Source organism: Bos indicus x Bos taurus, chromosome 6, assembly GCF_003369695.1.
Source record: "Bos indicus x Bos taurus breed Angus x Brahman F1 hybrid chromosome 6, Bos_hybrid_MaternalHap_v2.0, whole genome shotgun sequence".
Taxonomy (NCBI): domain Eukaryota; kingdom Metazoa; phylum Chordata; class Mammalia; order Artiodactyla; family Bovidae; genus Bos; species Bos indicus x Bos taurus.
Genome location: NC_040081.1, coordinates 103,273,823 through 103,287,425, shown reverse-complemented (window position 1 = coordinate 103,287,425; position 13,603 = coordinate 103,273,823). Strand labels below are relative to the sequence as shown.

At 45.7% G+C, this 13,603-nt stretch overlaps 1 protein-coding gene across 2 annotated transcripts in view; it reads left to right on the top strand.

The window, feature by feature from the left end:
• STK32B (serine/threonine kinase 32B) overlaps window positions 1-2,767 on the top strand; it is a 405,107-nt gene extending 402,340 nt beyond the window's left edge. For both annotated transcript variants that reach the window (XM_027545017.1, XM_027545015.1), the window contains one exon: window positions 856-2,767. In XM_027545017.1, coding sequence (XP_027400818.1) covers window positions 856-994 — 139 coding nt within the window. In that variant the 3' untranslated portion in view covers window positions 995-2,767. The remainder of the gene's footprint in view (window positions 1-855) is intronic.
• Window positions 2,768-13,603: the final 10,836 nt, after the last annotated feature.

Below are 13,603 nucleotides of genomic sequence, written 5' to 3'. Positions count from 1 at the left end.
GTATAATCATAAAGGATTTGATTTAGGTCATACCTGAATGGTCTAGTGGTTTTCCCTACTTTCTTCAATTTAAGTCTGAATTTGGCAATAGGGAGTTCATGATCCAAGCCATAGTCAACTCCTGGTCTTATTTTTGCTGACTGTATATAGCTTCTCCATCTTTGGCTGCAAAGAATATAATCAATCTGATTTCAGTATTGACCATCTGGTGATATCCATGTGTAGAGTCTTCTCTTGTGTTGTTGGAAGAGGGTGTTTGCTATGACCAGTGCGTTCTCTTGGCAAAACTCTGGTAGCCTTTGCCCTGCTTCATTTTTGTACTCCAAGGCCAAATTTGCCCCTTACTCCAGGTATCTCTTGACTTCCTACTTCTGCATTCCATTCCCCTATAATTACCTTTGTGAGATAATTTGATTTATATCCAACTCCCCCGTCGGGTGGTAAACTTGATGAGGATAGACACTCTGACTGTTTTGCTGGCCAGGGCTTCCTCTGCTCCTGGGCATGATGGCTGGTCCACCAGTGGGCATTCAGGACTTAATACGTGTGAATGATGTGTGGGGCTCACCCTCTACCTACTGTGTAAACTTGGAAATTATATACGTGATCTCCTGTGGATTTCACAAGGAGACATGAGGTAGGAATTATTATCTCCATTTTACAGATAAAGAGACCAAGGCGTTGGGGGTTGAGTAACTCATCAGAGCCACCTGAGCTGGGTGCGGACCCTGCCTGTGGGCTCCCAGACACAGCATTCTGCTCTTGCAAGTCTCCTTGATTTCTCTGGTTCCCCTCTGTGCCTGGACATCCCCTGCTCCGCATCGCTAACTGGGTCTGTGCTGTGCTTATTTGCAGGCTGAGGAAGCAGCAGGGGCAGGGCGGCCAGCTCTTGGACATGGAAGGCCGAGCCGGGAGCCAGGCCCAGGGCAAGCTCCAGGACGGGTGTAACAACAACATTCTGGCCCATGCCTGTTCTCGTGGCTGCAGCAGCTAAGCCACCACCTGCGGCTTCCAGCGGGACTGCACACACCTCTGCCCTGCCCACCGAAAGCCCCTCTCTGTGCCGCGATGGTCCCCGTCTCACCCCAAATAACATCAGATGCAGAGAAGGCCCTGGGCTCAGAGCTGGGGAGCCTTGGTTGTGGTCCAAGCTGCCCAGCTAATTCCCTGCACATCTGTGGACAAGCCTTGCCCTTTCTGTGCCTCAGTTTTCCACATCTGTCAAAGGGGTCACACAGCTCAATGCCCCACCTCTGACTACAAAGTTATTGGAAGAATCCAATTGGGTAGTAGACATGCAAAACCTTTGACATTTATGACATTATTTATACAGGCGAAATAGAACCTTACTTTTTGGAGTGCACTCCCATCCCCTAAAGCAACTAGACCCATCACAACTTTGCAATTCGGTCTACCCTGGTCTTCAGGGCATACTTTTGAAAATTCAGCCCTTGTCTGATGTGTTTGCCCTGCCTATGGAAACACGATCCCCCAGTCCTGGAGCAAAACCGGAAGTGTCCTCTTTTGCCTCCTCTGCCAGGCCAGTCTTTCTGATGTTCTAAGTTGGCCTGCTACTGTCCCCATCTTTAATTTCAGCAGGTCTCCACTCCCACCCCACCCCTGGTGCTGGGATGGCAGGACGATGCCCATTCAGAAGGTCAAGTCACTGACCGTCGGTCACCCCTAAAGAGTGTCAGCAGAGTTCCTCCCAAAACCCAGCCCCATGGCAGAACTCCGAGTCTCTGTCTCCATCCAAGCTTCCTTTCCTGGAAGGGGTGACATCATCTCATCAGCACCATCTTAAAGAGGATCTCCAATTGCCATCAAGGAGGCTGCTCCACACTGATAAACTAGGATAAACTAGGATAAACACTGATAAACCAGTCAGTTAGAAAGTTTACGCTACGATGATGGTGGCTCATGCTAAGAGCAAACTACTTGATGATCTGTTCAGGGAGCACTTTGTTTTTGAATTGGGAGATGCTTTTAGCAACCAGAATAAAGCTTAGACTTGGAATCAGGACTGTGGTCGGAATCCAGCCCTGCTGTTTACTAACCAGAAGACCTCAGGCAATCACATAATCACTTCAGTGTCAGTTTTCTCATTTTAAAATGGGAATTAAAAAAACTAACCCCTGGGGTTGTTAAAAGGTTAATTAAGATCCTGTGTGTGATATACCCAAACTACTTTGTAGCAGTTTTTGGTCAACATCATAATCAATGTAATTTTAAGAAACTTTCTTGTTTCACTCATTGGGCAGGTCAGTTTTCTGTAGAAACAAGCCTGGTGTTTTAGATTCTTTGAACTCATCTTTCTGGAGTCTCTGATATCTGTACAGTCCTGTGAAAAGTTCAGTTGTGTTTTTATTTTTATCCAACTTTCACTATTTACATCATAAACCTCTTAGATTTCTTAAGAGACATTTTCATATATCACATGGTTTATGTTTTTATTTGAAAAAAGGAAAGAAATGGTCTTTTGTTTTCCTCCTTCGAACCCAGGCTGTTTCTAGATGGTATTGTCCACGTGTCCACTGTTTTGTACACTTTTCATTCTTTGTTCCCTGTGGGCACCATCCTGTCCCCTGCAGGAAATAATGGGGCTGCTTCTCTCTTCACTGCGACCGTGGCTACACTGAGGGTGTCTCACTGGACTGAGTTCATGAATTAGGGGCAGGAGCTGGAAGTAGCCCGAGACACTGGATTTCCTGGCTTTGTTCAAGTCAGCCTTGTTCCTTGTTCAGAATAAACTATTTCTTGGAGATTCCTTCTTACAACTTTGTTCTTATGTATGGTTGGGTGAGATGGGCAATGTCCCCTTAGAGTCCAATTCAGCAAGAAACAAAAGAGATGGGGGGCAGGGAGGTAGGGAGTATATCAGGTCTTATATCAAGTCAGTGGTGTGTTTCCTTTGCCCACAGAATAAAACCAAGCTTGGCAATTTAAGGCTCAGTCCAACTTGATCACAATTCATGTTGTCATCATCACCACCATCATCATTATCATCACCATCATCATCATTATTACCATCATCATCACCATCATCATCATTATCATCACCATCATCACCACCGCTGTCATCATCCCCATTGCCATCATCATCATCATCAGAAGCAGCAGCAGCATCATCACCATCATCATTGTCATCACCATCATCACCATCATTACCACCACTGTCATCATCCCCATTGCCATCATCATCATCATCATCAGAAGCAGCAGCAGCAGCATTACCATCATCGTTATCATCACCATCATCACCACCGCTGTCATCATCCCCATTGCCATCATCATCATCATCAGAAGCAGCAGCAGCATCATCACCATCATCATTGTCATCACCATCATCACCATCATTACCACCACTGTCATCATCCCCATTGCCATCATCATCATCATCATCAGAAGCAGCAGCAGCAGCATTACCATCATCGTTATCATCACCATCATCACCACCGCTGTCATCATCCCCATTGCCATCATCATCATCATCAGAAGCAGCAGCAGCAGCAGCATCACCATCATCATTGTCATCACCATCATCGTTACCATCACCATCATCACCACCACTATCATCACCACCATCACCATCATCATCACCGTGATCATCTCATCATTATTTCACACATGCAAAGATACAATCTATGTAATAGAGGAAAATACAGAAAATTCTCCACCTAAAGAAAACACTCTTAAAATTCCCTCATATTGCCACTCAAACCTTACAGTACACACATGGGTACAAATCAACAGTATTCGCTCTACTGTACAGATTCCTTAACTTGCCACCTCCCTACTTTTGCCAACCTGCCTCTGCTACCTGGGACCCCTTTCAACCCCCATCTCGACATCGGCATCTCAAAATATGTGACTTTCATGGGCCAATTCCACCCCCTCCATGATGCCTTCTGCGTCTCATGGCAACCCTGACCCAAGACAGATATAATATTCCCCACATACCCTCTCTCACATTTTCTGTGACTTTCTTACAGCTCTGATTTCTGCCAACTGCATGACAGGGTTACTGTCAACCATGACTCATCCTCTTTCTCCCCAAACTGCTAAGAGAGGTCAGGTTCTCAAGTCTACCTCCTCACACTTCCCATATGCAGTCCTGAAAGCACCTATTTCACAGGAGGTAATCATTTATTTGAGCTCCCCAGGTGGCTCAGTGGTAAAGAATCCACCTGCAAATGTAGGTAGAGCTGGGTTTGATCCCTGGGTCAGGAAGATCCCCTGGGGAAGAAAATGGCAACCCACTCCAGTGTTCTTGCCTGGAGAATCCCCATGGACAGAGAAGCCTGGTGGGCTATAGTCCATGGGGTCACAAAAGAGGAGGACACAAGTTAGCGACTAACCAACAACTAATAATTTGGGGGCAAATGAGATAAAAGCAAGACCAACACAAACTCTCCAAGTGGGTGAAGCTTGCTTTTGGCAGCCACCTATCTGGCCCCACTGCCATCTCCCAGGCCTTTTTTTCTCTCTCTCTCTCTCCCTGTCCCAGTGGTTTCCCAGAGGCTGCCTCTTCCTGACCCACCAATGAAGAACCAGTCCATCCCCTTAAGAGACATATCACCTGAGTCTCGAGTTCCAGATGAATTTTCCCTCCTCCCTCATCCAAACCCCCATTCCCAGAGTACAGCGCCTCAGGCCAGTTGTCAGGAAAGCAATCCGATAAAAGAAATATGTGCCCAAGGAAGAACTTGCATGAGGAGTCACCTTATGATTTGAGATTTAGGCACAGAGGGACAAGCTGGAAACTGGTAACATTGACAGGGCTTTCCCATTTCCAGTGAAATATATTTCAGTCTTCTCGTGCCAATAAGTAAAAATTACTCACATTTATAATACTAGTAATGGGCTTCCCTCATAGCTCAGTTGGTAAAGAATCTGCCTGCAATGAAGGAGACCCCAGTTCAATTCCTGGATCAGGAAGATCCGCTGGAGAAGGGTTGGGCTACCCATTCCAGTATTCTTGGGCTTCCCTTGTGGCTCATCTGGTAAAGAATCTGCCTGCAATGTGGGAGACCTGGGTTCGATCCCTGGGTTGGGAAGATCCCCCGGAAAAGGGAAAGGCTACCCACTCCAGTATTCTGGCCTGGAAAATTCCATGGACTGTCTATAGTCCATGGGGTCTCAAAGACTCGGAAATGACTGAGCGACTTTCACTTTCATAGTAATAGTAAACTCCAAGCCACATGCTTGAAGTCCCTTCCCACTTACTGACAGAATTACAGTCATTATATTGTCCAGAATTGTCTCCAGACTTGCTTGAGTAACCACAAAATACTTTCATGTTAACCAGAAGGGCCCCTCCCCGCTAGTGGGAAAAAGGGGCGTCACTAGAAAGCCTTGGTTCCCCCAGCTGTTGTCACTTCTCTGCTGTGTTGACCATCATGGTTCCTGGCCACCATGAGCTATGACCTCCAGGCTTCTGCCAGAGCATTGACGTCCACCCCTTTCTCTCTTTCCAGCCTGTAGAGACACAGTTTGGACTTGTTATAATCAGCTCTTTTAATGGTGGTTCCAATGCAGAGCTCTTGAGCTGCAGGCAACTCAGTTCTTGCCGTTCGGCCTCCTCCCTCACCTTCTGAAAGTACAAGATGTGATTGGTCCTGGGAAGGTCCCACGCAGTGACACACTGTCCCTGGGTCCCCGCCTCCTGATGCCCCCTGCCCCCTTGCCAGGTCTTATCTTTCAGCTTCCTTTAGGGACCCCCATCCATCAGACTCACCTCAGTTCCCATCATAGGTTGGTCCACTTCCCTTTCCAGGGTCCTTGGCCTGCACAGAAATCAGGCAGTGTCTTCCACATCCACACATCTCAAATGATGGCTGGGAGGCTGCTCCCCACTGGACACACTGGTCCTCTCTGGAGTGGGCACAAGCCCACCTGATCTGATACTGGCCCAGCAAGAAATGCTTTGGAGTGGGAGACTTGGCTTCAAATCACAGCCCCACCATTCACTGTGTGGAACCACTGGCAGGCTCTCCGCAAGTCCTTACATTTCTGAATGTCAGTTTCTGCACCCATGAGCTGCTGCTGCTGCTGCTGCTAAGTCACTTCAGTTGTGTCCGACTCTGTGCGACCCCATAGACAGCTGCCCACCAGGCTTCCCCATCCCTGGGATTCTCCAGGCAAGAATACTGGAGTGGGGCCTGGTAATTCCTGAGCTGCCTTTCTCAAGCAGCAGTTATGAAGGTCAAATATGGGGCTCTGGTTGAAGGTGTGCACACACTAACTCATGGAGTTCCATGCAAAGCCATAGTTCTCACCAAGCAAGGCATCTCTTCCCACCTCATGAAGCTCTTCCCACAAATTGTCCAAGCTGAGCTCTGCAGACAATAGTCTCCATCACCTACCCTCTGTGCAAGCCCTCCATCTCTGTGCCTTCTCACTCAATCTACTGCAGGCTTTGGGTCAAATAGCTAGCAGTGACCTTCCCAGAAGCTGCAACAAAGACCAGGCATGGAGGGAGCCCAGTGGGCAGTGCTCCAGCCTGCTTCTCCCCCAGGAGTCCCAAGAGAGGCCAGAGCTTATTCCAGTCCCACTTTCTGCCAGGAACTTGACATGATTTTAATTCTATGCAGTATGCACATCTTAGAGATGAGCAAAACGAACTCTTTGGAGGATCTATAATTTGCCTGAGGCCACTTACCTAGTTGGTGGTAGAGCCAAGATTTGAACTGTCAGCTGAAGTTCAAACTTCATGAACATTCTATCACAGAGTGGTGTCCCCACAGGGTGGGCTTGGGGGTCCTTCCCATTCTCTCTTAGAATTACAAAATCACCCCATAAAGGTGCTCTTTAGCTAAGCAGAAGGTGCCTGCTAAACAAAAGCAGTTTTAAGGCAAATCTCCCATCCATCCAGACTGGCATCCTGAGTCCCTGCTCTGTAGAGATTCTAGAGTCACCTTACCACTTGTTACTACAAGGATACTCTGTCTTCTACCAGGAAAAGCACCTGGAAGAGAATCTTCCTGGGGACACAGCATCCAGCTTCCAGCTCTGATATGATGTTCCATACCATTTCCATGCTACTGTGACCCAGGTTTATAACATTTTCCAGTACGTTGGTGGTTTATGGCCACTTGCTCTGGAAGGGAGAAAGAAGGTGGCCAGGGGATGGAATCTCTGGATCAGGTCACAACCCTAGCACTTCTGACCTTGAGCATCCTACAGGAGATTCCCAGGAACCAGCCAAGGACAGAGGCTAAGGAAAAGTAAATTCTACCCATCCTTCCTTTCTTGTGGAATTAAAAGCAAAGGGAGTTGCAGGGAGAAGTTGCCGAGAACACTTGATGGGTTCCTCGACTTTGATCCATCCAGGAAACTTCCTTTCCTTCAGGAAAGGGAGGTGTGTCAAGAGACTCCTGAGTCATCAGAGGACTTTATTACTATTAACAACCACAGTAGTATCAGAGCATCAGCAAGTCCTTTGGTGTCCCATTGGCCTCAGGATGCTCTGAAGAAGGCCAGCACACTCACGCATGCAGTGGAGTACATTACACAAGAGGTGCCCTAAGCTCAGGGAACCCAGGTGTTTTATACCAGGCACTGAGCACTTCAGCCCTTTGCCCTGAGGGAGACACAGTCTCCATCAGTCAAGTTTGCTGCACAAACATCCTTGAGAAGATCTTCTAGAACAAAAGGGCCATCCTTCTCACTTAGAAGGCACGCACTGACAGAGGAGACCCGTGGAGAGTGGTCTCTTAGCGTTGTCAACCTGTGAACACTCAGAATTCTCACACCACCCAGTGTGCTGGGTATATGAATTATCTCTCCATTTTACACGTGACAAAAATGTGATCACTCTATATGGTAGTGATGTATGTGGAAGTCTCAGGAACAGTCCTTGTGAGCAGCAGATCCTAATTCAGGCGGCCCCCAGTGGGGTCTGAGATTCTGCATTTCTAACAAGCTTCCAGGGCATGCTGATATTACTGGACCAGGAACCATGCTTGGAGTAACAAGGATCTAGACCCTTCTGTTCTCAGGCCAACTTGGCCACACCCATTTGCTTCTGTGTGTCTACAGCTGCATTCAAACTCCAAAGGCAGAATCGAGTATTTGCCACATGAATTAGATGGCTTGCAAGGCTGAAAATATTTGTCATCTGGCCCTTTTGGGGAAAAGGTTTGCTGACCTCTGACCCAGGAAACACACCTCGGACATTAGGTGGGCAGACTGAGAGTAAACCCTTGACTTGCTCACAGGCAATTCAGCCCCATGAACTCCCCCATGGAGGAGAAGAATTTGCAGAGAAATCTATGGTCCATTTTGTCCTCATGAGTTGACTGTTGGGCTTTTTCTCAACTGTGGACCCCTGTCAGTGACCCCTTCCTTCCCAGTTGAGTATTCTTGAAAGTTCCTCTGTTTCTTTTTTCTTCCTGTCTGTGCAGCAAGTGCTCCCAGCAGGCCTTTGCATATAGCGTCTGGTTTATGCAGTTTAACTCTGGCAGCATTTACCATACTACACCAATTGAAAGTAGCTCTTTTGCCCCTTTCTTGTTTACCCATTTCTGTTTTCTCTAACCTTTAAAACCTAAGTAAAGGAATGAGATCACTAAGCAATTGAAACTAACTCCTCCGAGTTACTCCTTCCCAAATACACAACATGGCTTGTCTAGCCTGTTGCTTCTTTCCTTAGATTAAAAAGAAGAATGAAGAATCGAGGAAAGAAGGATTAGCTCTCTACCCCACGACAGCCCCTTAAGGAATCCTGAAAGTAGATCACATGAGCAAGATAACATCTGAAAGAGAGAGTCTACCAGTCTGCATGCAGCGGTGAAGGATACAGAACTCAACCTCCTGCCTTGATGATTCAGATTCTTGCCACCATTGTTCCCTTTAAAAACTGCCATGGCTGAGCAGAATCTTCAGAGCTGTCCTCTGGACATGAGTCCGCCTTCTACAGAGATTGACATCTTATCTGATTTAAGCACCTTTCCTTTCTACTGACACTTGCCTCTAGAGTTATTAGCGTTTGAGCAGCGAGCAGCCAAACCTGAGCTCAGTAGCACACCTCTGGTTACGTGTCCCACCCACCCCAGTCCAGACTGTGAACTCCACTGTGGTGGGCTGTGTCTAGCTGGCCCCCCAGCAGTGAGCTGCCTTCAGTGGACATGTAAGGAGTGCAGACACGCCCACCGTGGTGCCCAGCCTGGCCGCGCTTACCAGTTAGCTGCCACTTTGATGAGTCAGCCCACGCACTGCGCCTGTCACCATTCGTTGTCTGTCCCATTTCCTCTTCTGACCTCAAACATGAGATCACGGTGGGGCATCTCTCATGTTTAATTGCTAACTCTCACAAATAACAAGCAGCTGCTTCTTCCTGGGTAATCACAGACAAACATGATTAATGGATTTCCCTCTCAGCCTCTTTGCACTTCATGTTTATTCTCCATCCCCCAACACCCACACCTGCTAAGTCTTTCCTCTCTACAGGAAGAGTGGTGAGTAACACTCAGACCTTTCCAGGCATAGAGACTGCATCCTGGCATTGTCCTTATGCTAAGAATCTATTTGTATGACCACCTACTATGTTCAATTCAAGGGCATTTTCTAAACAAGAATTCACTTCATGTGTCATATGTAGTCAACTTAACCATTAAGGTGGAGAAAGAAGGGGTTCTGGATGGTGTTCTGGGCAGGATGAGAAAAACTTGAATCCTGTTTTGTTGACCAGCCCTTCCCCATCTCCCCAGCTCACAAGTTCTCAAGGGAGCTCAGGATATAAGAATATAACAGAAATCAGTGAATGACTGACTGTATCAATGTTGAAATCTCAATGCAGAGCCCAGTGGGAAGTTCAAAATTGAAGCAAGAAGTCCAAGATCTAAGGCTTGGTAACCCTGGAGATGAAGAAAAGTGAGTGGATTTGGGACATATCTGAGGACTTATCAAAGAATTGGATTGGGGTGGTAAAGGGCCAGGACTTCTGTTATGTTTTAAGCCACTTGAAATCTCTCAGCCCTATCCTGGGAATTCAATAAAGCCATGTGTTTAGAGCTCCTACTGCCTGGCATGAATACACACTTATGAAAATTGTCCTCTACTCTCCTTCATCCTTCTTATGGGAAGAGTATGCACTCTGAATGCCTTGGGTTGAGCCTTTTCTCCTTTCTGCTTCTGTTAGTCAGCTGGTTCCCCCTCTGCCCAACATTCCTGCTCCCTTCACACACACACACACACACACACACACACACAAGTTTTCTCTAAGATAAAAATATCAGCTATTTAAAGCACACCACTGTAAGAGTCTCTGGAGAGGTGTTTTGAAAAGGCTGCTTGTTTGCAGGAGGATTTTTCCAAAAATGTAGTGTATCAGTTTGCTTTCTGCTCTAAGTAAGAAGAAACCCAACTCTAACCACCTTACTCAAGAAAATGTATCGTCCCACTTAACAAGGAGACCAGGGGAGGGCAAATCCCTGGCACAGAATGGCCCACAGATCGAGAACATCACCAGGGCCCAGCTTCTGTGCATCTTTCCACCCTGACATTCTGATGTTTTGGCACTGTCTTCAGGATGTTGACCCTCTTGGTCATTAGATGGTGGCCACAGCTGTGCACATCCTATCCAGATACAGGCCTATCCGGGCAAGGAAAAGGAATACGACCTTCCTGTGGCTCTCATAGAGGAGAAGACTTTCCCAGAATCCTTTGGACTTTCCCCCACATCTCATCAACAACATTGGCTCACAGGCCCATCCTAAATTATCACCAACATACAGGATGAAGCGCTCGGATTAGTTTAGACCAATAGCAATCTACTCTCTTATGCTTCAGATGAGGTCACCTTCCTCTACGTGATATGGGAATGGTACAGAGGCATGACCAAGGTCAAAGTTCTGTTAGAAAAGATGAAGGGGAAACAGGCTTTGGCAAAGCACATAGCTCTTAACAAAAGAAAACACAGACTTCACTGAGTTGCAAGAAATATTGCAGTTTTATTAGCAATGGCCCCCACTTAGAACTTTCTGGCTCTGATTAATCAAATAGAGGCAAGAGGCAGCAGAAATAGGGATTTCCTATTTTCTTTCTGCCTTAAAATTCTATCCAGTGAAAAGAATTGGCTCATAGTCATGTGTGATTTGGTGACTGTAATCTCAGGACTTTAGAATGTTAGAGGTAGAAAGCCCTGAGATCGCTCAGGCAGCAGGGAACTGTCATTTACCGAGAATGGACCTCACACCAGGCCCCAGGGCAGGCACTCTGCTTATGTTGTCTCATCAGGTCTTGGATTTCTGCAAGGCCAAAATCTTAAAGGAGGAAACTGGAAGCCAGAGAGATTCCAGTTTATGGCATTTTCTCAAACTACAGAGTAGATTTTCATGTAGGATGGAGTAAAAAAACTATCATCATATATCTCTAATTCTAAAAATTAAGCACGTGAAGGGAAAGACTGCCCTGACATTCTGTATCCTCTATGTGCCCAGAGAATGTGCCAAATTTGGCTGAGATACCAACTCATTCACGAAGGAAGAATGGTGTAGGGAAGTGGATCATGGAGAAAGTATGGCAATTATCCTGGGACCTGTGGGCAGAACTTGGTGACTCACTTCTAAAGCAGATAGAATATGGAAGGGGAGGAGGGTATGTTACAGTGGAGAAACCTGACACATACCACTTAACCCAGGTAGTCAAAGATAACAAGGAAAAAGTCCTGTAGATACCATGTACCCCAATCAGATATGATGAGCAAGACACTTCATCTCTGCAGTGTGCTTCCCCCAAATCCATAACCCCAGCAGTCATGAGAAAACACTGGACAGACCTCAACTGAAAATTCCTGCTCATCAAAGTACCAGAACCACAAAAGACAAGGAAGACTGATAAATATCACAACTTACAAGAGACTAAGGAGATGCAGCAATTAAATGAATGAGGTGTGCTGGATGGCCTCATGGAACAGATAGAGGGCATTAGTGGAAAAACTGGTGACTTCCAAATAAAAAGTCCAGATTTTAGTTACTGGTAAGTACCAATGTTCATTTCTTAGCTTTGACAACTGTATCATGGTTATGTAATATGTCAACACTAGGAAAGGTTAATCTTGCTGTCTTTGAAGCTCTTGCAAAAATCTAAAATTATTATAAAATAAAAAGGGTTTTTGATTCTGTTTATTAGTTTTGATTCTATAGTGCTTTACAACTTTCAAAGGTTTCACACACACATGATTTCACATAATCCCATAATAATCTTTTTTAAAATCCCCTACTCCTATGTACAGTATGAAAAGGCAAAATGATAGGATACTGAAAGAGGAACTCCCCAGGTCAGTAGGTGCCCAATATGCTACTGGAGATCAATGGAGAAATAACTCCAGAAAGAATGAAGGGGTGGAGCCAAAGCAAAAACAATACCCAGTTGTGGATGTGACTGGTGATAGAAGCAAGGTCCGATGCTGTAAAGAGCAATATTGCATAAGAACCTGGAACGTCAGGTCCATGAATCAAGGAAATTGGAAGTGATAAAACAGGAGATGGGAAGAATGAACGTCGACATTCTAGGGAACAGCGAACTAAAATGGACTGGAATGGGTGAATTTAACTCAGATGACCATTATATCCACTACTGTGGGCAGGAATCCCTTAGAAGAAATGGAGTAGCCATCATGGTCAACAAAAGAGTCCAAAATGCAGTACTTGGATACAATCTCAAAAATGACAGAATGATCTCTGTTCATTTCCAAGGCAAACCATTCAGTATCACAGTAATCCAAGCCTATGCCCCAACCAGTAACGCTGAAGAAGCTGAAGTTGAATGGTTCTATGAAGACCTCCAAGACCTTTTAGAACTAACACCCAAAAAAGATGTCCTTTTCATTATAGAGGACTGGAATGCAAAAGTAGGAAGTCAAGAAACACCTGGAGCGTCCCAGTGCACTAGCCCCAAGCATCCAGTATCGTGCATCGAACCTGGACTGGCATCTTGTTTCATACATGATATTTTACATGTTTCAAGGGAGGGAGGAGGGAGGAGGGTTCAGGATGGGGAACACATGTATACCTGTGGCGGATTCATTTTGATATTTGGCAAAACTAATACAATTATGTAAATTTTAAAAATTAAATAAAATTGAAAAAAAAAAAGAAACACCTGGAGTAACAGGCAAATTTGGCCTTGGAATACAGAATGAAGCAGGGCAAAGACGAATAGAGTTTTGCCAAGAAAATGCACTGGTCATAGCAAACACCCTCTTCCAACAACACAAGAGAAGACTCTATACATGGACATCACCAGATGGTCAACACTGAAATCAGATTGATTATATTCTTTGCAGCCAAAGATGGAGAAGCTCTATACAGTCAATAAAACAAGACCAGGAGCTGACTGTGGCTCACATCATGAACTCCTTATTGCCAAATTCAGACTTAAATTGAAGAAAGTAGGGAAAACCACTAGACCATTCAGGTATGACCTAAATCAAATCCCTTATGATTATACAGTGGAAGTGAGAAATAGATTTAAGGGACTCTATAGAGTGCCTGATGAACTATGGACTGAGGTTCGTGACATTGTACAGGAGACAGGGATCAAGACCATCCCCATGGAAAAGAAATGCAAAAAAGCAAAATGACTGTTTGGAGAGGGCTTA